Here is a 23,813-nt window from a genome sequence, read left to right as displayed (position 1 = left end):
GCTCAACGTATGATAGCCTTTTCAACTTTATTGGCTAGGAGAGCCATTTTACTGAAGTGGAAGGATTCTAATCCACCTACTGTCTTTTATTGGCTTTCCTCCATTATGTACTGCTTAAGTTTAGAGGAAATAAGAAGTCGGACATTTGATACATCCATTAAATTTGATCAAATCTGGCATTCTTTTATTCGATATTTTTATTTAATGTGATTTATTACTCTTCCAATGTTTTTTTCAAAGTTTAATATTTGATCAGAAAGTTTTTCTTTTTTTTTGGTCGTATCATCAGAATGGACTGCCCAGTCCCTTTCTTTTCCTTTTTTTTGTGTAGTGTAGTGGTCTTTTTTCATTTAAAATTCAAAGTTTTTTTCTTTCCTCTTCATGAACTGATGAGGAGAATTGCTGTTTTCTTTTTTTATTATATATTATATGCTAGCTTAACACTATGTATGACTTTGATAATGACTATTTCAATATCTGTTTGTATTGTTATTGATATATATATTTGAGATAATTCTCCTCTTGTTTGTATTTATGTTCCTTTTAAACCAATATACAGATTAATAAAGAAAGAAAGATGATGAGAGGCATTGATTGTGGGGATAGTCAGAGATCTTTTCCCAAGGCTGAAATGGTTAGCACAAAAGGACACAGTTTTAAAGTGCTTGGAAGTAGGTACAGAGGAGATATTGGGGTAAGGTTTTTACACGGAGAATGGAGAGTGCGTGGAATGGGCTGCTGGTGACTGTGGTGGAGGCAGATAGGTTAGTGTCTTTTAAGAGATTCCTGTCAGGTATATGGAGGTCAAAAAAATAGAGGGCTATGGGTAACACTAGGTAGCTTCTCAGGTAAGGACATGTTCAGCACAGCTTTGTGGGCCGAAGGGTCTGTACTGTACCGAAGGTTTTCTATGTTTCTATGTTGCCAGCTGGGTGCTGTGGTCTGAGACCAACAAGATATCCTCCTTTTTGATTTCAGGGAGTTATGTCCTAAGTTAAAGGGCAGGATCTCCAGGTTTGTGTTTTCAGGGATGTCCCCTGTGCCATGTGCTTGTGAGGCCAGTAAAAGGAATATTACACAATTTGACACATGTCTAAGCAGTTGGTGTTAGAGGGATGGCGTGAGTTTTTTTAGATCATTGGACTCTCTTCCAGGGAAGCTGGGTCCTGTAAGAAGAGACATTTGTCATCTGAACTGGAGGGGGACTAATATCCAAGCAGGAAGGTTTGCTAGTGCGGCATGGATGGATGAACTAGAATGCCAGGGTATATAGTTGAGCGCTTATGGAGACAGATGTTGTTAAGATATCAGGAAATAAAGTCCAGAGCTGCATAGATTTCAATGGAAGACATTTTGTAGGAAAGGCAGAAGATCTCAGGGTGTGGATCAACACATGGAATTATGATATTGTAGCCATTGTGAGATTTGGTTTAGGAGGGACAGGACTCGCAGTTCAATATTCCAGGGTTCCATTGCTTTAGGTGTGACAGAGAGGGGTCAGATGGATTAAAGGATGAGAGGTGGTGTTAATAGTCAGCAAAATGTCACGGCAGTGCTCAGCCAGGATAGATTCTATCTTGCCGTGTACTGACTGAGTCCCCCATACTGTAAAAGGACTAGATGGGATAGAGTGTGTCAAATGTGTTCAGGAAAGTTTCCTTAATTAGTATGTAGAAAGCCCAGTGAGAGAGTCTGTGTGATACTTGATCCACAGATCAAGGATGAGACAGGGCAGGTGACAGAAGTTTGTGCAGGGAAACACTTTACATCTAGTGATCATAATGATCAAAGTAACAACGGAAAAAGATAATTCTGATCAGTGGGTTGAAATTTCTAAATTGACGAAAAGCCAGTTTTGATGATATCAGAAAAGATCTGCAAGTGAGGATTAGGACAGGCTGTTTTTTTGGCAAATGTGTACTTGTTAAGTGGAAGGCCTTCAAAAGTAACATTTGAGAGTATAAGGTTTGTATGTGCCTCACAAGCCTGAATGAATTATTTGAGGATGTGACAAAACATTGATGAAGACAGAGCAGTGGATGTGATGTATATAGATTTTAGTAAGGACTTTGACGAAGTGTTCCATGGTAGGCTCATTCAGAAAATCAGAAGTAATGGCTCCAGAGAAAGCTGACTGTGTGGATTGAAAATTGGCTTGTGCACAGAATGCGAAGGGCAGTGTTTGATGGAGCACAATCTGCCCAGTGTGCTCCACAGGGATCTTGGTGATTTTTATGAATGACTTGGGTAAGGATTGGAAAGTGTGGGTTAGTGAGTTTTCAATGACACCCTGAGCTCTTCAAGTTATCACTTCCCTTCACTGTATTCCATCTGCCACTTCTTTGTCCCTTCTCCTCAATCTATCAATCTATCCAAGGCTTCTGCTTCCTCAACAGCTTCCTGACACAAACTTGGCAACAAACCCTTCATTTACATAATCCAGTTGATCAAAACATTAATTCAAAGCTAGCAGTTCCAAATCCAACTCTTACATACCACCACTCATCACTGGCAACTGTGTGAAGTCATTCATTTTGGAAGGACAAACTTGAAAAGCAGAACACAGCATTAATGATAGGATTCCTGACAGTAAGGAAGGACAAAAGGAACTTGGGTTTTTAAGAAGGCGTATGGTGTGTCGGTCTTCATTGTTCAGGGGTTGATTTCAAAAGCCAGGAGGTAATGTTGCAGGTCTATTAAGGTCTGTTTTGCCAGCACTTGGAGTATTGTGTTCATTCCTGCTCGCTGCATTATCAGAAGGACATGAAAGCTTTAGGGAGAGTGGAGGGGAGATTTACCACAATGATGCCAGAATTAGAAAAGATGTCTTATGAGGATAGGTTGAGTGAGTTAAGTCTTTTTTTTAAACAGATAGAGAAAGAGAGGTGACTTGATAGAGTTAGACAAGAAGTTAAGAGGAATAGATCAAGTAGACATTCGGAGACTTTTGCTCAGGGTGGACATGGCCAGTACAAGGGGCCATTTCTTTAATATATTGGGGGAAAGTCAGAGACATGTTTTCTATATAGAAAGTGGCAGATGCATTGAACACACTGGAGATCTGTTGGTAGAGGCAGATACATTATGGGCATTTAAGAGATTCTTAGATAGGCACATGGAGGAAAGAAAAATGAAGGACTATGTGAGAGAGAAGGGTTAAATTGTTCTTCAAGAAGGTTAAATGATTGAAACAACATTTGGGCCAAATGGCCTAAATTGTGTTCTATAGTTTTATTTCAATGTTCTATGCTCTAAATCAACAAGGTATGATATAATGTGACACCCTGATCCAACTAGGCCTTGAGGAAACATGGAGGTGAACAAGGAAGACAGATATTACTGGAAGATCCACCAGAGGCCGTAGGAGATGACTAATGCTTGTATGGCAATTAAATTGTACAATAATGTTACAAATTAAATTTAGAAGTTACATTAATCAAAAATTACAACCTGTAGTAAAAATAAACAGATGTTCTACAGAAACTCACACTGGTTTTCAAGCAGGTCGACAATATATAAGTAATCTTCATCAATGTCACTGAGACTTTCACTGCAATCAGTACTTCTGACCAGATGGTGTAGAGAACTTTGAATTACCCATTATTTTCATACACTGCACACAAACTGCTATTCGGACAATCTGTCAAGTTTGGAAAATCTGCCAAGTTAATTATGTCACTCATTGTGCAATATCAGGTCTTAAATCAGGATCTGCTATTGCTGGATTGAATTAAGTTTTTGTATGTAGTTGGACAATGTAACTGGAAAAAATGTTCAAGTAATGATCCACTTCCAGCAACAACTTTGCTTTTCTTCTGTTTATTCATAAAGTTCCAGACATGCACACCATACGAATCTGAAAAGGCCCGTTCTATATGCTCTTTTTCCCAGTGAACATAATACCTCCCCCATGCTTGATATGGGATTGGATAGAAACGATTTGTGATCCATATAGAGATGCCATTGCACTCCTTGCCAATGAAGGTGGCTAGATTATTAATGTTGCACCATCTCTTCAGCATACGGGTAATCAGTCGAGGACCCTGTTGACCCCAAAGATCTCCATTATAACGGGCCACAAAATCTTCCATGCAATTCCACAAAAAGGTATGGTGCTTATAATGGAAACCGAGTGCTGCATTATTGAGAGTTCCTGGGCTCTCCGGACATGTAAAGTTCGCAAACGGTATAGACCTCAGTGATATAATGTCAGTATCCAGGTAGATTCCTCCATATTTCCAGATCAACGCTAACCTGCAGCTATCAGCAAGCACGTGAGTCCAATACCTCTCCTTTTTTGGATTTACCTGTAGTATAAATGACAAGGAGAAGTTTCATGCATTAACCTAATTTCCTTTCCTGCTAAACATCATTTCTCTGTCTCTACATCTATATGATCAGTGGGTCTTTGCATTAGTTCCAACTGAAATGTCTTGTGCTGTGCCCCTCCGTTTCCACATCTTGCAGTTTTTTTCTGCACTGAGTAGCTCCTTAGCTCGTGCTCATGGTCTCCACCGCCCTACACATACTCATGGCTTTTTCCAGCATCAAATCTTTGTCACGGAGCAAGCTTTCTCTGAGAACATCATCTGCCATTCCACAAACTATTTTGTCTCCAACTAGTGAGTCTCTCAACTCTCCAAACTCACGGGACTTACTCAGTGTGGGAAGCTCAGCTAAGTATTGGTCAAAGCTGACACCTTGCTTCTGTTCACAGGAAAATAACTTCTCATTCGAATGTGATGTTTTTACTTGGGACAAAATACTCCTTAAATTTTGTCATCAGAGTGTCCAATGTAAAGACTGTCCATCAATTTGAAAGATGTCGTAGATGTCCAAAGCACCTTCATCGATTACATGTCAAAAGATAGATGCTTTCCCCAATAACACTATTAAAATCATTTTTATTCCCACCATTGTTCATCGATGGATTATCCAAAACACTAAAGTCAACAAAAATATTTGTTGCCCCTTGTCAATCTGGTTCAGTCTCATTGACAATTGATATGTTACCTCTATCTTGGAGCTCTGACCAGCGACCATTTAGCATTTGGGAATATTGACCAGTGACGATTCGTACATCAGAAGTTTGAGAGGAAGAGATTTCAACCAGGTCCACTGACCAAGTAGAAAAAGGCAGCAGTGGATCACCGCAGCTTATTTGAGCTCTGACCAGTGACCGATCAGTGTCTGGGTTTGATTAGCAAGAGCAAATTAAAAGAATGCAGAAGCATGTGCAGCAGTCGTCTTTGGAGTGGACAGAGTTAGAGAAATCTTCAAGGCTTCAGTGAAGAGAGGCTTTAATCAGAGAAGGCAAAAATACAAAGCTCTAGGTAAAGTTTTTTTTTCCTTCCCTTCTTTACATCTGCTCAGTTAGAACAGTAGAGATACCAGGCAGGTTGTTGAATGCTTATCTTGCAGGATGTGAGAAAGCAGGGAGATCTCCAGTGTCCCTGACTACGACAACTGTGTGAAGTGTATCCAGCTGCAGCCTCTAAAAATCTGTGTTACCGAGTTCGAGCTGGAACTGGGTGAACGACAGATTTTTGGGAGGCTGAAGGCGTGATAGATGGGACATATAGAGATGTAGTTATAACCAAAGTGCTTGGCACAGGAAACTGGGTAAGAGTTAGGAAGGGAAAATGAGTTAGGAACAAATGCAGGGTACCCCTGTGGCCATCTAGCTCAACAACAGTTTATTAATTTGAATATTGTTTGGGGGCGATGGCCTAACAGAGGAAAATCTCAGCAGTTCGGTCTATGGTATTGAGACTACCTCAAAAGGGAAAAGGGGAGAAGAGGTGTGCTGTGGTAAAAGGGGATTTATTAGTTAAGGGAATGGGTAGGAGGCTCTGTTGGCGATAACAAGATTCCAGGATGGTACATTGCCTCCTGGGTGCCAGGGTCTGGAATATCTTGGGTTGAGTCCTCAGCATTCTTAAGTGGGAGGGTGAACACTCAGACAATGTGGTCCACGTAAGTACCAATGACTTGGCTGGGACAATTGATGAGGTTCTGCACAGAGAGTTCAGGACATTAGGTGGGAGCTTAAAGGGCAGGACCTTCATGGTTGTGACCTCAGAATTGTTACCTGTGCCATGTGCTAGTGAGGGAAGAACTAGGAAGGTTGTACAGTTGAACATGTGGCTGAGGAGTTGATGTAGTAGAGAGGACATAAAATATTTGGATCATTTGGCTCTCCTCCAGATAAGGGGGGACCTGTAACCTGTACAGAATGGACAGTTTACACCTGAACTGGAGGGGCACTAATATCCTAGTATGAAGGTTTAAACTAGAGTTTCAGGGGGATGGAAACCAGAGTGCCAGAACAGTTAGTGGAGAGGTTGTGGAGACAGATATTGGTAAGCCCACAGACAAAGTCAGGAATCAAAATGTTGAGCATGATGCAACTGGTGTCCTGAGCTGTGTGTATTTCAGTTGTAGACAGGCAGGTAAGCTCAGAGCATGGATCAACCTGGAATTATGACATTGCAGCCACTAGTGAGAATTGGCCTGCAGGAAGGGCAGAACTGGCAGTTCAATATTCCGGGGTTCAGGTTCCGTTCATGGAGCACGTGGGATTAAAGGAGGAGGGGTGTCATTAATAGTCAGGGAAAATGTCATGGCAGTGCTCTGTCAGGACAGACTGTAGAACTTGACTAGTGAGCCATTATAGGGGGAACTGACAAACAAGAAAGGTCTGACCTCATTAATGGGGCCACTTTACAGACAACCCAACAGGCCGTAGGATTTCAAGGAACAAATATGCAGAGATTGCAGACTGTTGCAAGAAGCATAAGGTTGTTATACTAGGTGATTCCTAACTTTCCATGTAGTGACAGGGGCTTTCATTTTGTAAAATGAGTAGATGAAATAAAATTTGTCACATGTGTTCAGGAAATTCTTCTCAATTAAAATGTAGAAGTCCAATGAGGGAGTGTGCAATACTTGATCTGCTACAGAGTAGGTGACAAAAGTTTGTGCAGGGAAACACTTTGCATCTAGTGATTATAATGTCATTAGTTCCAAAGTAAATATGGAACAGCCACTAGGATCCTGAGACTGCAATGGACGCATCATTCCTGACAGACAAAAGAAGTTTTATTTAGTTATTGTTAATCAGTTGATAGAAACTGGGCAGTGACTTTCATAATGGAAATCTTTACTTTAGACATTTTCCCTGACTAGGGAAATACTTTACATCTATTGATTATAATGATCAAAGATAAAAGATAGTTCTGATTCGTGGGTTGAGATTTCTAAATTGATGAAAAACCAGTTTTAATGATATCAGAAAGGATCTGGCAAGTGAGGATTGGGACAGGCTGTTTTCTGGCAAATGTGTACTTGTTAAGTGGGAGGCCTTCAAAAGTGACATTTGAGAGTATAAAATTTGTATGTGCCTCACATGCCTGATTGAATTATTTGAGGATGTGACAAACATTGATGAAGGCAGAGCAGTGGGTGTGATGTACGTATATTTTAGTAAGGACCTTGACAAGGTGTTCCATGGTAGGGTAATTCAGAAAATCAGAAGTAATGGCTTCAGAGAAAGCTGACTGTATGGATTGAAAATTGGCTTGTGCAGAAAATGCGAAGGGCAGTGTTTGATGGAACACAATCTGCCCCGTGTGTTCCACAGGGATCTTGGTGATTTTTATGAATGACTTGGGTAAGGATGTGAAAATATGGGTTAGTGAATTTCCAGATGACATCATTAGCCCAGCAAGTCTGCACTTCCCTTCACCGTATTCCACCTGCCACTTCTTTGTCCATTCTCCTCAATCTTTCCAAGGCTTCTGCTTCCTCAACAGAACCTGTGCCACAAACTTGGTAACAAACCCTTCATTTACTTAATCCAGTTGATCAACACATTCATTGAAAAGTAGCAGATCCAAATCCAACTCTTACATACCACCACGACTCACTGACAGCCCTGTGAAGTGATTCAGTTTGGGAAGTCAAACTTGAAAAGGCAGAATACAGGATTAATGACAGGATTCCTAACAGTGAGGATGAACAAAAGGAACTTGGGACCCAAGTCCATAGATCCCTCAAAGTTGCATCACAGGTTGATCGTGTTGTCGAGAAGGCATATGGTGTATTGCTCTTCATTACTCATGGGTTAATTTCAAAAGCTGGGAGGTAATGTTGCAGGTCTGTAAAGGTCTGCTTTGCCAGCACTTGGAGTATTGTGTTCATTTCTGTTTGCCTCATTATTGGAAAGATATGAAAGCTTCAGGGAGTTTGGAGGTGAGATTCATCACAATGATGCCAGGATTTTTAAAAGATGTCTTATGGGAATAGCTTGAGTGAGTTAGGCCTTTTCTCTTTGGACAGAAGGAGAATGAGAATTGACTTGATAAGAGTCGTACAAGATGATAAGAGGCATCAATCAAATAGACAGCCAGGGACTTTTGCTCAGGGTGGACACGGCCAGTACAAGGCGACATAACTTTAACGTACTGGGAGGAAAGTATATGGTGGAAAGTTAGAGGCAGGTTCTCTATGCAGAAAATGGCATATATATTGGACATATCGCTAGGTGTGGTGGTGGAGGCTGATTTTTTAAGGATATTTAAGAGAATCTTAGATAGGCGCATGGAGGAAAGAAAAACGAAGGACTATGTGGGAGGGAAGGGTTAAATTGTTCTTCAAGTAGGTTAAAGGATTGGAACAACATTGGGGCCAAATGGCATATATTGTGCTGTATTGTTTTATTTCAATGCTCTATGTTCTAAATCGACAAGGTAAGATGCAATGTGACACCCTGATCCAATTAGGCCTTGAAGAAACGTGGAGGTGAACAAGGAAGACAGATATTACTGGAAGATCCACCAGAGGCCACGTGAGATGATCAATGATGATCAATCACATGAGATGATCAATGCTTGTATGGCAACTAAATTCTACATTAATGTTAAAAATTAAAGTTAGAAATTAAATTAATCAAAAGTTAGAGCCTACATAAAAATACGATGGCCTACAAAAATTCACACTGGCTTTCAAATTGGTCAACACAATGTAAGGAATCTCTATCAATGTCTCTGGAACTTTCACTGCACTTAGTATCTCTGACCAGATGGTGTAGAGAACTTTGAATTTCTCATTATTTTCACACACTACATGCAAACTGCTATTTGGACAATCTATCAAGTTTGGAAAATCTGCTAAGTTAATTATGTCACTCATTGTGCAATATCAGGTCCTAAATATTAGGATCTACTGTTGCTGGATTTAATTAAGTTTTTGCATGTAGTTGCACAAGGCTGAAGTGAGAGCAATAAAGCAATACAGCTGTTGTCTTTGGTCACTCAAGGATGAGCTTCCTGCAATCAACATTTGGAGTTTAAATTCTGCCGCTGTCTGCAAGAAGTTTGTATGCTCTCCCCCAGGACCACTTACAGTTAGGGTCAGTGAGTTGTGGACATGGTATGTTGGTCCCAGAAGCGTGGCAACCTTTGTAGGCTTCCCCCTACACAAATCTCCTTAATTTGAATTGACACAATGATGTCACTGTATGTTTCAATTTGACAAAGAAATCTAATCTTTATCTTTAAGTGAATCACTTGAATGTTTCAGGATTGAATTCCAGCTGCAGTCACTCTGCCAACTTTCCAACTGATCTACAACTTGCTGTAGCCTCAGACAACCCTCCTCAGTATCACTGATATCCCTAACCACTCCAGTCTTATGTATCATACTGTTGATCTGATATTTATATCAAAGTCATTGATGTTAATCAGCAGAAGTCCCAGAATCAATCTTTTTCACACACATCTAATCAGAGAAGCAACCCTCCACTTCTACCCTTTGCTTCCTAACACACAGCCAGTTGTAAATCCACTTTAGCACGAAGGACCTTCACCATCTGGGACATGCTTCTTTTCCTCATTATTACCATCAGGGATAACAAGAACCGGAGGACCCCAAATCAATGTATTTGGAATATCTTCATTTCTTCTGCCATCAGATATCTTGCACTGTACTGTTGCCACAAAACAAATTTCACAACATATGTCAGTGATAATAAAGCTGATTCTCATTCTGACCCTCTCCCTGCTCCAATCTGAGGTTCCTACCTGCATTAAGACCACTACAGGAAAGTAAGTCCTTCCTTAAGAGGTAAGTAAAATGGGAACCACGAGAGTGCCGAGAGTCGACAGCACGTGATACTGTATAATACTGTCATGGTCCGGTCCGTGAAGTCCGTATTCAGGTTCACGGTCCAGTCCATCGACTCTTGCTCCAGGTTTTCCTGTCTACCCTGTTTCTGTTCTTGTTGAGCTCTAATTGAGGCAGCTGATGCTCGTGGGGGCTGGCTGCATAAATACTTTCAGAGACCAGGGTATGGCTGCTGGATTGTTCTTGTCCTTACTCCTTGTATCCCTTCCTCTGCCTTCTGTTTCCTCGTCTGAAGCCCTGCCTTGTCTTGCCGGTAACTCTCGCCTCACCTGAAGTTCTCGTTTCGCCTTGCATTGCCTGAAGCCTTGCCTTATTTTGCCGGTAACTCTCGCCTCGCCTGAAGTTCTCGTTTCGCCTTTCAGTGCCTGAAGCCTTGCCTGGTCTTGCTGGTAACTCTCGCCTCGTCTCGCCTGCAGTCTTGTCCTGATGCCACCCCGTACCTAGCTCCCTTCCTAACCCTTGCTTCCGTCGGGTAAGCCAGGCCGTCTTGCCATTACCTGCGGTTGGTTCTGTCCCTTCCTGTCCCTTGCCTCCGTCGGATAGTGATCCGCACCCTGCCCAGGAGCACCGCGCCCTGCCCAGGAGAAGACCCTATGACAAGCTAGAGTCTTGACATCACAAACTACCTCGTTATGATCTTGCTCATTATAATTTCTCAGTACTGCACATTCTCTGTAGCTGTTATGCCTTTTTCTGTATTGATATTCTTTTACCTTGATATACCTCAATTTCCCCAGCTATGGGTAATTAGCCCCATTGCTTCTGGGCAGCCTCAGGAGAGACAAAGTCTACGGGAGTAAACGAGACAGAAAAGCTGGAGTGGAGGTCCTCAGGCAGCTGGATGTCATTGAACATCCTTCCGGAAGTCCCTGCAGCCAAGCTGATGCCAATCATATTGCTTCATAAGCTTTCCTTTGGTCTGCATTGGTGAGGCCGAGAGGGAGATCTTGACGACTGGGCATCTCAGAATCTGCATATCTTCGTCCAGGCTTGTGATGATGAGGATCATCACCCGTTGTCCTTCGAGACAGACAGATGCCAACAAACACGCCTCAATACACTGATAATATTTTCACCTTTATGTACAGTATACAAGACAGCCTCTTCTCTGTTTATGGTATAAATCACAAATAAAAACCAATTCCAGTACCATTAGCAATTAAGTTTAATGATGCAGGGAAGAAGCTTTATTGAGTGTGGGACTTCAGGCGTCTGTACGTTGTTTTATCGCTGATTGGTCAATGGTTTTCAGCCTGCATTTGTCAGACAGAGGTGGCTAGGAACGGACCCGAGTGCAAGACACAGACACTGAAGTACTAGGGATAGGACGAGGATACATGGTGAGGGGCAAGGACATGGATACAAAAACCGGGAACCTGGAACAGGACTGGACAAGAGAGCTAGGAGCCTGGGCTTGGACTCCGAGCCAGAGACTGGACAAGGACCCAGTACCTAGGTCTTGCCTCTGGCTCAGTTCCCAGAACTAGGCAAGGATGAGGCTTGGCTGGCAGGCAGGACGAGGCTGGAGTCTTAAGGCTTGAGGCTCGAGACTAGAGGCGAGGCTTGGCTGGAGTCTTCAGGCTTGAGGCTAGAGGCTGTAGACTTGAGGCGAGGCTTGGCAGGAGGCTGGAGGCTGGAGACTTGAGGCGAAGCTTGGCAGGAGGCTGGAGGTGGGAAACTTTTAATAGTCTTATTGCAGTAGATAGAATTTTGCACTCAGCCTGCTGGTTCAAGCCTTCATGGTTTATACCTTCTGCATGAGGAGAGAGGGTAGAATGGTGAATATTGGGCTGGCTGCTTTGATTATGCTAACTACTTTACTGAGGCAGTGAGAAGTATAGCAATGTCCATGGAAGGGAGGCTGGTTTCCATAATGTGCTGAGCTGTGTCCACAACTCCCTGCAGTTTCTTGCAGTCACACGTAAAGCTGTTTCCATGTGAAGCCATTATGCATCTTGATAGAATGTTTTCTCTGATGCAGCAGTAGAAATTCATAACAGTTGATGGGGTATGCCAAATTTTAACAGCTTCTTCATATAGACATTGCTGGGCTCTCTTGGTCATGGTGTCTACGTGGTTGGGTAGGACAGGCTATTGGAGATGTTCACTTGTAGGAACTTGAAGCTTTTAACACATCCAACCTCAGCAAAATGTTCCACAGATACATTAAACTCATTGGGGAAAGGACATGTTGCTGTTGGCAAAGTTTTTTTGTGAGATGAAGTGGAATGACTTGGAAGATTTTCAGAAAAGATCACCTGAGATAAATGAAGAATTATGTGTAATTGTTAATGAACTGTGAAGAAAGGAGTTTGAAATGGTTGATGTTTGGGAGACTTAAACCAAATGGCTAAGGCAGATGGACGTTATTTCCCGCCACTGATGGTGTCTTCGAGGGTTGACCCCTGAAGGCCAATGTTATTTTTTTTATTAATTATTCATCATGTAATTGTTCTGCTTGCCTTGATCTTAAGACCCTAGTTGAAAACTGAGTAAGAAAGGAAACTGAAATTTGGAAGCTAATAAGGATTAATTAACTTGCTTGGCCCCATCCCTCTCTCTCCTCTCCTGACCTACTCAGGCCCTCTCACACACCAACTTCATTCCAAACCATCTCCCGCTCTCCATCTCAATGTCACCCAGTTAATGTCCACTCCCTCACCTCCTTCATCTGCCCATCACCTACACACTGGGTCGTTTACCCACCTTCACACCACAAGTCACGTCTATTCACTGTCCATCATTTATTTGTTTCTGCGCATCGCCTCCCTTTTTTACCTATCTCTGTTACTATCCTCTAACACCTATTCCCACCAGTAATCATTTGCCATCTCACAGCACCTTTGCATGTACATAGAGGAAAAATGTCTGCACTTTGGTCATGTGAGAAGGGAAATCATTAATTATAGAAGTTCCTTATCTATCTTCAATGTGCCCAATTACTCCTTCCAGGTCAAACAACAAATTATCTGTACTTCTACCAATTTTAGTGCACTGCATCAGGATTCTTGTGCTTTCTACACTGGAGAATCCAAAGCCAGGTTAGGCAGGTGACTGTTGTACAGGTATTTCTGTTCAGTCTGCAGTTGAGACCCAGAGTGTCCAGTTTAAATTTTTAGTCATTTATTTTTAGTCCCCTTCCTCTGTACAGCACTACCTTGTCTCAAAATACACCCCCTTCCTTTCCCTTTGGTGTCTATGAGCGTGTCTGCCCTGCCTCCAACATCTGGCCTGTAGTAACATCTGCTCAGAAACAACACACTGGTACAAAAGTACACAATAGGGAAGCAATGCTTGTCGACGTGGCAATGCCTTTCACTGCATTCAGTGTTTCTGATCTGGATATTGTATTTCCCAGCATTCCCACAGATACAGTACATTCATTTAAAAACACTTAATTTGTGTCAGACACTGAGTTTACCAATATAAATCATATATTTCTGTTGATTACCTTTTGGTACCAGCCTTTCAATGGAGTGTCTTCAAACAGTTCAGCGACATTCAAGGGTAGAATGGTGACATTCCTCACTGAGGCGAGCAAAGGGATTCCTTTGTACGCAGGCTGTGGATACTGGCTCAAGTTGCCACTGAATCCCTTCATGAAGTAATAGATTGGTTTGTCTGGGTTTCCTAGAGCTGCAGACTCCACTGAACACACCGCTAATGGTGTTGGCTCTACGTTGTCAGTCGACTCCACAAACACAATCCCAGGTTCTATGTTTGGGACTGGAGGATCAGAAACATTTATCCCAGAATTGTTTTTCACTGGGGATATTCCAAAAATGTAACTTTGAATGAAATAGTAGCCATCCATATCCCAGCCCCTGTACAACGCACCTACAACTGCAAATAGTAAGACAAAGAAACATCCTTTCTGCCAGGACATCATGGTGTGGAGCTGAGATGTTTTGTCAAAAGTCACTGCAAAACAAAGATGTATGTTCTGTTTTCAATATTGACCACATGAACTAAAATATATTTAGATGTATAAAAAAGAAACACAAATAAATCCCATTATTAATGCCAACAATTTTTCTTTAACAAAACATGTTAAAAAGAAACTGGAAAATAATGAATGCTCAGTATTTACTGTTCTGAAGTTATGCACCCAATGACAAAGTTATCATGAAAGTTATCAGAAATAGGATTTGTAACGTAAAAGTAGGCAATGCCAGAAACACCCAGCAGGTCACGCGGCATCTGTGGAAACAGAGTTCAAGGTCCATGTTGAAAACTCTTTGTCAGAGATTCAGTGAGAAAAAAGAAATTAGTTTGAAGTTTCAGAAAGTGCAAGAGTGGGGTTCATGGATTGGAGAATGGAAACAACTTTCCTGAAAAAAATATGTGGGGCCAAGATATTGATCCTTCCTCTCTCACTTTGACCTACTCCTTCCAGAAACTGCAGTCTTCCTCTCACAAAGAATACCAATGAAATCATCCTTTTGCTGACAAGGTGCCTCAGTTCCAGTTCAGTGAACTGTTTGCTGATTTGCAGAAACCAGGTGTCAGCTCTCAAACATTACACATTCATTGGATCATGACACAACCAAATCATCAATCCATTGTTCACAATCGCCAAGGACACTTCTTGCTTGCTCTCTCTCTATTTCTTGCTCTCCTCTTTCTCCTTTCTCTCTCTCTTTCTCGTAATCGCTCTTTGTGTGTGTGTGTGTGTGTGTGTGTGTGTGTGTGCGCGCGCGCGCGCGTGTGTGTGTGTGTGTGTGTGTGTGTGTATGCCTGTGTCTGTGTATGTTGTGTGTGTGTGTGTGTGTGTGTGTGTGTATGCCCATGTTTCTGTGCAAGTCCGTGTTTCTGTGTGTGTTGTAGCCGTGTCCATTATAAGATTGTAAATGTGATCTCTGATTCTGTCAGTGCATTAACTGTGATGAGTGCAATGACATTGTGGATTTTTCTTGAACTGCTCCCAGATGCAGGATGCATCACTGGCAGAGACTTCAACAGTCACTAATTGCCGTCCTGTCCTGATCTCGAATCTGTTGATCGTGCTGACAGTCCATGTGCAGAGGAAATACCTTCTCATTTCAACTTTTCCAATGTGACAGGAAACTGTCTTAAGGACAACCCTTTCTCACAGTTAGCACTACACTGAAAATAACACACAAAACTCCAGCTGAGCCATGGCATAAGGGACAATTCTGCTGAAGATTTGCTGTCATGATGCCACAAATGGCTGGCATTGGGTCTCTATCCATCACCCCATGAGATTACCAAGGCGAAACATGACTTTATGCTGGTGAGAAGTCGAGTACCACTCCCAACCTGCACTGGCAAGAAATGACTTGTTAACTGTGAGGAGTGTGTTTGGTGCTTGAAAGGCAAAAGAGTGCAGATGATGAAAATCTGAAATAAATCATAACGTACTAGGGGAACATGGGTCAGGCAGTACAAGTAGAGAGGAAACCAGAAATTAATGATCCAATTCAAAGAAGCATCACTGAACTCAGAGAAGATCAAAAACAGAGATGTTTCAAGTTGCAGAGCTGAGTGAGGAGTGGAGAAGACAAAGTGAGTGATAGTGATAGGGTGGAGACCAACAGAGACAGAGCTACATGAACTGTGGCGGTGTGAGCTGAGAGGGTGTTGGTGGCTGGTTAATCACAGTTGATCTCTGTGAGGACGTGTAAATAGAAGAAGAGGAGAGAGATGGGGAAGAGGGGAAAGTGTGCAGGAACGAGGAGACACAGAACACCACAGTTACTGGATTGTGTCAGGAAAGAGAATGTAAGGGAACGTTGCAAATACACTGTGTGTACAGCAGCAGTGTAGGGAGAGGATCTGAGTTAATATAATGGGCGGATGATCTTTCATCAGAAATGCCAATCTCTGCCACAAAACACAAAACTGTTCGACTGAAATTTTAATTCAATGTTGCATCAATATTACTTCAATACTCCTGATCTTTCTAATTACTTTAATAATTTTAATGAGAAACACCGTGAAAGGAAAACCATAGCTACGTCTGAATTATATTAATATAATGAAATTTTTTTCTTAATGAAATGTTTTTTTCTGTGCTTTTTGTTTTTGTGATGTCTGGGCATCAACACTCAAAATTGATATTTTACTGTTCCTGATTGCCAAAATGTTTTTGTTTGCCAAGTGTTGTGAAAACAGGTCAAATAATCATTTAGATTTGAATCTATCCACAGACTACTCACTGCTTGATGGTATCCAAAGGGATCAGTGATGAGAAATGAAACACATTTTCCCGAAATTGAAACAAATCCCAACATAATTTCAAAGAAAAAACGTTAAAATTCGTTGGCACCTACCTGTCTTAAATGGGATTCACTCACAACACTTTGTGTGATGAAAAAGTGTTCTGGGAGTTGTTTGAATTTATACCTGAAGTTTGATCTTGTTTGCATTGCAAATTTGACACACCCAGTGTGCTCTGTTGTAACTCAGGTGAGGTGAAACCAGTAAATGGTGGAAGATGAAAATCATAAACAAAGCAGCAGACACAAAATGCTGATATACTCAGCAGGTCAGGCAGTATCTATGGAAATGAAAAAAAAACTGTTGATGTTTCAGCCTGAGGCCCTTCTTCAGGACTGGCAAGGAAGGGCCGAAGATACTGGAATAAAAAGGTGGGGGGAGGGGAATGAGGCTAGCTAGAATGTAATAGGCAAAACTAGGTAGGTAGGAATGATAAAGGGCTGGAAAGGAAGGAATCTGATGTGATAGGAGAGAGGACCACAGGAGAAAACGAAGGAAGAGGTTACAGGCAGCTGAGAGGAGGAAAGGGGACAGAGTGGAGAATAGAAGAAGGAGAGAGGTGGAGAGATTTTTTTTACCAGAAGAAGAAGATGATATTCATGTCATTGGGTTGGAGGCTACCCAGATGGAATATAAGGTGTTGCTAGCAGCTCAGACAACATTTCCAATCAACAGAATTTAATGAGAACTGGGAATGTGAAAATAGAAAATGGGAAAACAGAAACAGGATTTGGGAATGAGAAAGCAGAAAATGGTGATGCAAGACCAGTTACTCCTCTCCACAGATGCTGCCTGACACATTGGTTCCTGCAGTATTTAGTGTGTTTCCATAGTGATAAAAAGTCATTGATCAGAAACACTAACTCTGTTCCACTCTACACAAAAGCTGCCAAACTTGCTGAAGATTTCCAGCATTATCTCTTTTATTTCGGATTTCCTGCATTTCAAGTTTTTCAGGTTGATGATCACATATAGACTGTTTTTGAAAAATGCCAATCATTTGGGTAGATTGGAGCCGAGTGTTCGAGATGTTCATACCCCATCCCTTGAGTTTATTTATCTAGTCTTGTCTGGAACACGCAATCCAGGGTTTGATCCGAGCACCAAGATACTTTTCTATATGACCTGGACTATGATATTTCATCTCCATTAAAAATGACAGTATTAAATAGGGATGTTTTCACCTTGAATTCCATATAAAGTCCATCAGTCTTATTGAGATTAACCTCACGGCCAGTCTTCGTACAGTTTTCCAAGACTGAGGATCCTGACCAAGCCCTTGTGAGAATCTCTTGGAGGTGCAACATCATCAGCAAAGGCTAGAGCTGTACATGACATATTGACAGCTAGATGGAACCAGACCCATCCCTATCTGATGAACATAAAAGAATGTCCAAAACTATGTTCAATAATATTGGGGAAAGTGGGTCTCCTTGATCTACTCACCTTAGAATAAGGATGGGTCAGTCCCAGCTTTGCCAATCTCAACAAGAAAACTGGAACCTGTATGTAGGCCACGCAGCATCTCTAGGAAGAGGTACAGTCGACGTTTCGGGCCGAGACCCTTCGTCAGGACTAACTGAAAGAAGAGCTAGTAAGAGATTTGAAAGTGGGAGGGGGAGGGGGAGATTCAAAATGATAGGAGAAAACAGGAGGAGGAGGGATGGAGCCAAGAGCTGGACAGGTGATAGGCAAAAGGGATATCAGAGGATCATGGGACAGGAGGCCTAGGGAGAAAGAAAAGGGGGCAGGGGGGAACCCAGAGGATGGGCAAGGGGTATAGTGAGAGGGACAGAGGGAGAAAAAGGAGAGAGAGAAAAAGAATATGTGTATATAAATAAATAACAGATGGGGTACGAGGGGGAGGTTGGGCATTAGCGGAAGTTTGAGAAGTCAATGTTCATGTCATCAGGTTGGATGCTACCCAGACGGAAATTAAGGTGTTGTTCCTCCAACCTGAGTGTGGCTTCATCTTTACAGTAGAGGAGGCCGTGGATAGACATATCAGAATGGGAATGGTACGTGGAATTAAAATGTGTGGCTACTGGGAGATCCTGCTTTCTCTGGCAGACAGAGCGTAGGTGTTCAGCGAAACGATCTCTGGTGGACAGAGCGTAACTCTTCCTAGAGGTGCTGCCTGGCCTGCTGCGTTCACCAGCGACTTTGATGTGTGTTGCTTGAATTTCCTGCATCTGCAGAATTCCTCGTGTGCACCTGTACTTAGGTCTGTGATGAGGTCCACAAAGTGGTACAAACCCCCATCCGGCCCGAAGCATTAATGATAAAGTTATGGCTGATGGAATCAGAAGCCTTCAGAAGGTCAATAAAAACTGCAGCTGGAGTCTAATGGTTCCTCTTGGTCCGCTTCATTAAATTGCTTAAAGTAACAATATTTTCATTAAAGCTGGGTGTTGCTGGAATGAATCCCTTCTGATGACAGTGAAGGACAACTGTGTCTGTCAAACACTACATAGGTCAAAGGTACATTTAATGTCAGAGAAATGTATAGAATATACATCCTAAAATGCTTTTCCTTTGCAACCATCCATGAAAAACAGAGGAATGCCCCAAAAAATGTATGACAGCTAAATGTTAGAACCCCAAAGTAGCCCCAGCTGCCCTCCCTCCACCGAAAGAAAAGCATCAGCACCCGTCACCGAACCCTCAAGCATGAGCAAAGCAACAGCAAAGATGTCGACTTGCGGTCCTCCAAAGACTGTTCATTCACCCGGTATTCGATGTACCACAGACTCTCTCTCTCCCTAATAAGGGAGAAAGAGATGTCTCCATTTCACAGCGAGAGGGGAGACATAATAAGCAACTCACTGCTTTCCAACATTAAAAGTCCGTTGCGTTGCTTTTTCCGAGCTCTGTGCCCAAAGGTCTCGGGTCTCTGGGCACACAGCCTTAGATCTTCTATCTTCCATGACACACTGATCTCCTGCTCAGACACTGACCTCTGATCCCCCCAACTCCAGAGCTACGAAATCTCAGAGGGCGAGCAGAGCTCTTACGCCGTAGCCTTGGCGTGCCGAATAATGGCCAGTCGTGAAACCCCGAGAGCGGATCCCATTCCCACAAAGAACCGTATTCAGCATGTAACTCTAGGTCAGGGTCTTCAAAAGAACCCTGAAAGGGAAAAGTAGAGATATTAAAGATGGACATAGAGCTGTTTCCGAAGATGCAAGCAAAGGAGTTGCCATTAGGTGCCATTGTCTCCTTCTAAGCTTGGCCAGAATCTTCAAGGATAATCTGAAAAGAATGGGACCACTTATTACAGGATGCTAGTTTTCAACAGATTTTAATTTTTCACTGAGTCGGACTTTGGAAGAAAATGTTGCTCTATTTTATTCGGGTGGGTACACTCTCCATTTAAGTCCAAGAGGAAAACATGATAGATCATTGGTGCCCCTCCTTCTGAACAAACCCAACAACCTGTATGGAAGTAATGGCATCTAACAGGTTAAAATCCGAAGCCTGATCAACACAAGAACTGAAGCCCCTCAAGTCTGCCTTATTGTTTGGTTTTGTAAAAAATAGACATAAAATAACTTTCTAAACCTTTAGTCCCAATGGGACAGTCAATCTCTGTCAGAACTCTGTTAAGTTCTCTCGTCTTTCATTTACATTTCTCTGGCACAATATCAAAAATAACCTTTCCCCTCAGCTTATCATCTCTTAGTGTTTGAGTTATCATCTCTTAGTGCTATAGTTGGAGTTTCCCACCTGCTTCGAAAGGGTGCCAATCATGCCAGTGCCCAAGAAGAGCAGGGTGAGGTAACCCAGTGACTATCACCCACTTGAACTCACATCCAATGTGATGAAGTGACTTGAAAGGGTGATCATGGCTAGAATTAACTCCTGTCTAAGCAAGGACCTGGACCCACTGCAATTTGACCACTGCCACAATAGTTCTACAGCAGGTGCAATCTCATTGGCTCTTTATTCGACTTTGGAGTACCAAGACAACAGCAATACCTGCATCAGGCTGCTGTTTATTGATTACCCCTCAGCTTTCAACAGCATCATCCCCTCAGCACTAACCAACAAACTTCAAAACCTGGGCCCGTTTACTTCTGTCTGCAAATGAATCCTTGCCTCCTCATTGGGAGACCGTAGTTGGAGTGGATTGGAAGTAACATCTTCTCTTCACTGTCGATCATCATCAGTGCACCTCAAAGATGTGTGTTTAGCCTGCTGCTCTACTCTGTCTACACCCATGACTGTGAGGCTAGGCACAGGTCAAACACTATCTATAAATTTTCCAATGATGATACAGCTGTTGATGGCAGAATCTCAGATGGTTTAATGTCACCAGCATACATCATGAAATTTGTTAACTTAGCAGTAGTAGTATAATGCAATGCATGATAAAATAGAAAAATAAATAAGTCAATTACAGTAAGTATATATATGTATACTAAATAGTTAAATTAAAAATAGTACTAAAAACAGAAATAATTTTTAAAAAGTGAAGTAGTGCTCATGGCTTCAATGTCCATTTAGGAATTGGATAACAGAGGGGACAAAGCTGTTCCTGAATTGCTGAGTGTGCCTCTTTCCTGATGGTAACAATGAGAAGAGGGCATGCCCTGAGTGATGATGGCCCTTAATAATGGACACTGCCTTTCTGAGGTACCACTCCTTGAAGATGTCCTGGATAATACGGAGGCTGGCACTCGTGGTGGAGCTGACTAATTTTACAACTTTCTGTAGCTTCTTTCAATCTTGTGCACTGGCCACCCCCATCCCCCCCGTACCAGACAGTGATACAGCCTGTCAGCAAGCTCTCCACGTAGGAGTTTTTGAGTGTTTTCGGGGACAAACCAAATCTCCTCAAACTCCTAATGAAATACAGCCGCTGTCTTGCTTTCTTTATAGCTGCATCAGTACGTTGGAACCAGGTTAGATGCTCAGAGGTAATGACACCAGGAACTTGAAATTGTTCAATCTCTCCACTTCTGATCTCTCTATGAGAATTGGTTTATGTTCCCTTATCTTACCCACCTACTCAGGAAGCGAGCCGAATGAGTCATAAATGTAAAGTCTTTCTTCTTGCACCTTTACGACATATTTAATGGCTCTATGTATCTATTTATCACTTCACTAGCACATTGCATGGTAGGAACCCTGAGATTACAACCCTGCTATTTATCTTTTTACCTAGCTCCCAAAAATCATTTTGCAGAACCCATCCATACTCCTGTCTATGTCATTAACACCTAAAGGGACCTCAGCTCCCAGGTGCTCTCCCTCTTTTCTCAGAATGTTCACTAGCCGCTGTGTGACCTGACACCAGGGAGGCAACACACCATTCTGGCATCTCGACTGAAATCCCCTGATTGGCAATTATGCACAGGCTTCCTAGTTGTATACTGGATGTAGCGGACGTTATACCCCAGGAGACAGAAAAGGCATATAGGAAAGCAATGTCACAGTGATCTTGGGGAACTTCAATACACAGGTAGATCAGTAACAGAAATCCTGCAGCACAATACTGGCCCTTCGGCCCACAAAGCTGTGCTATCCGGTCTGGAGCAGAACACAGGAAAACAAACTTGTGGGATGGGATGGCTTTTCAGAGCAGCTTGAGGTAGAGCCCAGTAGGGAACAAGCATTTCTGGATTTGGTGTTGTGAAATAAACAGACACGAATAGGAAGATTCAGGTCAAGGAAAAAGTCTTATCCTGTTTATCATCCATATCCTTCCATTCCTTTCATGTTCTCTACTTATCCAAAATCTTCTTCAACTTAATTGCTGAATTCATTACTAACCCTGGCAACTCCTTCCAGACACCTCCCACTCTCTATGTAAACAACTTGCCCCCACATCCCCTTAAATTTCTCCCATTTAATCTTAAAAGTACATCCTCTGATATTTGAAATTTCTACCACTCGGGAAGAGTTTCGGACTTCTACCCTAGCTCTATCTCTTATAAGTTTAAAAACCTCATTCAGATTTCCACTTAGCCTTAACATTTCCAGGAAAACAATGCAAATTGTCCATATACAGTATAATGCCATCTAATTCCCTCTCATCCAGGCACTATCCTGTCAACCTCTTCGGAGCCATTTCCACAATCCCCACATCCTTCCTATAATGGAGTAATCAGATCTGTACACAATACTCCAAGTGGGGTATGACTACAATTTATAAAGCTGCAGCGTGACTTCTTTACTTTTATACGCAACACCCTGACAATGAAGATAAGCATGCCTTACTCTTCTTTACTGCTTTATCCACTTTTGTAGCCACATTCAGTGAAACCCCAAGATCTTTCTGTGCTTCAGTGCTATTAAGGGGTCTACCAGTAAGTGTATGCTTTCTCCTTTCATGTGATCTTCCAAAGTACAACACTTCATACTGATTGGAATTAAACTCATCTACCACTTCTCTGCCCATAACTATAACTGATATATATCCTGTTATATTATCTGATAGTCCTTTACATGACCATAATGTCACCTTGATACAGTCCCAAATTTCCAAATCCATCCATTTACATTTTCATCCAAATCGCCGATAATTATCACAAGTAACAGAATCCTTGTAGAACACCACTGGTTGCTGACTTCCAGCCAGAAAAGCAAACTTCCACCCCTACGCACTGTCCACTGTGGTCAAACCAGCTCTGAACGCAAAGGTGCAATTTACTCTGGATACCAGGTACCTTTATCTTCTGAATCAACCTACCATGAGGGACCTTTCATAAACATGCTCTGAATCAGCTGAAAAAAAATCCATACACTCCTGGGCAAATATTTGCCTTTGTACATGCAAGTTATAATCGGAGCTTCTCATGACTCATATATCACATATTCACTGAAGAATTACACTGCAAAAGGAATACCTCACACTGTGTATACACAGCACATGCAGGGTTGATATTGGGGGGAGTGTAGACAAGCAATAGTCTATGTAAAATGAAAACTTCAGATTGGGGACCATTGGTTCCAGAACAGGTGACTCCCCTGATGATGCCAGCTTTTAATAAAGGGAAAGTTTGTTCTGATGGTAACCCTGAAATTCATGTTAATTTTTGTTTGTCTCCAAGGTATAGAATGATAAGTCCATGAGTAAAAGATCCCAGAAGATGAGAAAATGCAGACCAGGATGTAATGGGCTGATTAAATCAATGAACTTCTAATTAGGACAACTAAGCCTTGAGAGAAAATGGAGGTGAATGCGAAAGACGGACATTCATTGAGGATCCACCAGAGATCAAAAGAGATTTTGATCTTGCATGAAAGCCAACTGAATTCTATAATAACATTAAAAAATTGATTAAAGTCCAAACTGCAGTAATCAAAAGTTACATCTTATTAAGCCCTACAGTATAAGAAAGGTCCCTAGAAAATTCACAGTTTTTTTAAAGTCAACAAAAAGG

At 42.0% G+C, this 23,813-nt stretch overlaps 1 protein-coding gene across 1 annotated transcript in view; it reads right to left on the bottom strand.

Moving 5' to 3' along the window:
* Window positions 1–3,511: 3,511 nt before the first annotated feature.
* LOC140195975 (alpha-1,4-N-acetylglucosaminyltransferase-like) overlaps window positions 3,512–23,813 on the bottom strand; it is a 60,287-nt gene continuing 39,985 nt past the window's right edge. The window contains exons 2-3 of the mRNA XM_072254660.1: window positions 13,637–14,106; window positions 3,512–4,307 (exon numbers count right to left, since the gene is read on the bottom strand). Coding sequence (XP_072110761.1) covers window positions 3,705–4,307; window positions 13,637–14,074 — 1,041 coding nt within the window. The 5' untranslated portion in view covers window positions 14,075–14,106 and the 3' untranslated portion in view covers window positions 3,512–3,704. The remainder of the gene's footprint in view (window positions 4,308–13,636; window positions 14,107–23,813) is intronic.

This window comes from Mobula birostris, chromosome 4 (genome assembly GCF_030028105.1).
Source record: "Mobula birostris isolate sMobBir1 chromosome 4, sMobBir1.hap1, whole genome shotgun sequence".
Lineage (NCBI taxonomy): Eukaryota > Metazoa > Chordata > Chondrichthyes > Myliobatiformes > Myliobatidae > Mobula > Mobula birostris.
Note: the sequence above shows the minus strand (reverse complement) of the source record. Positions and strands in the feature narration are given on the sequence as shown.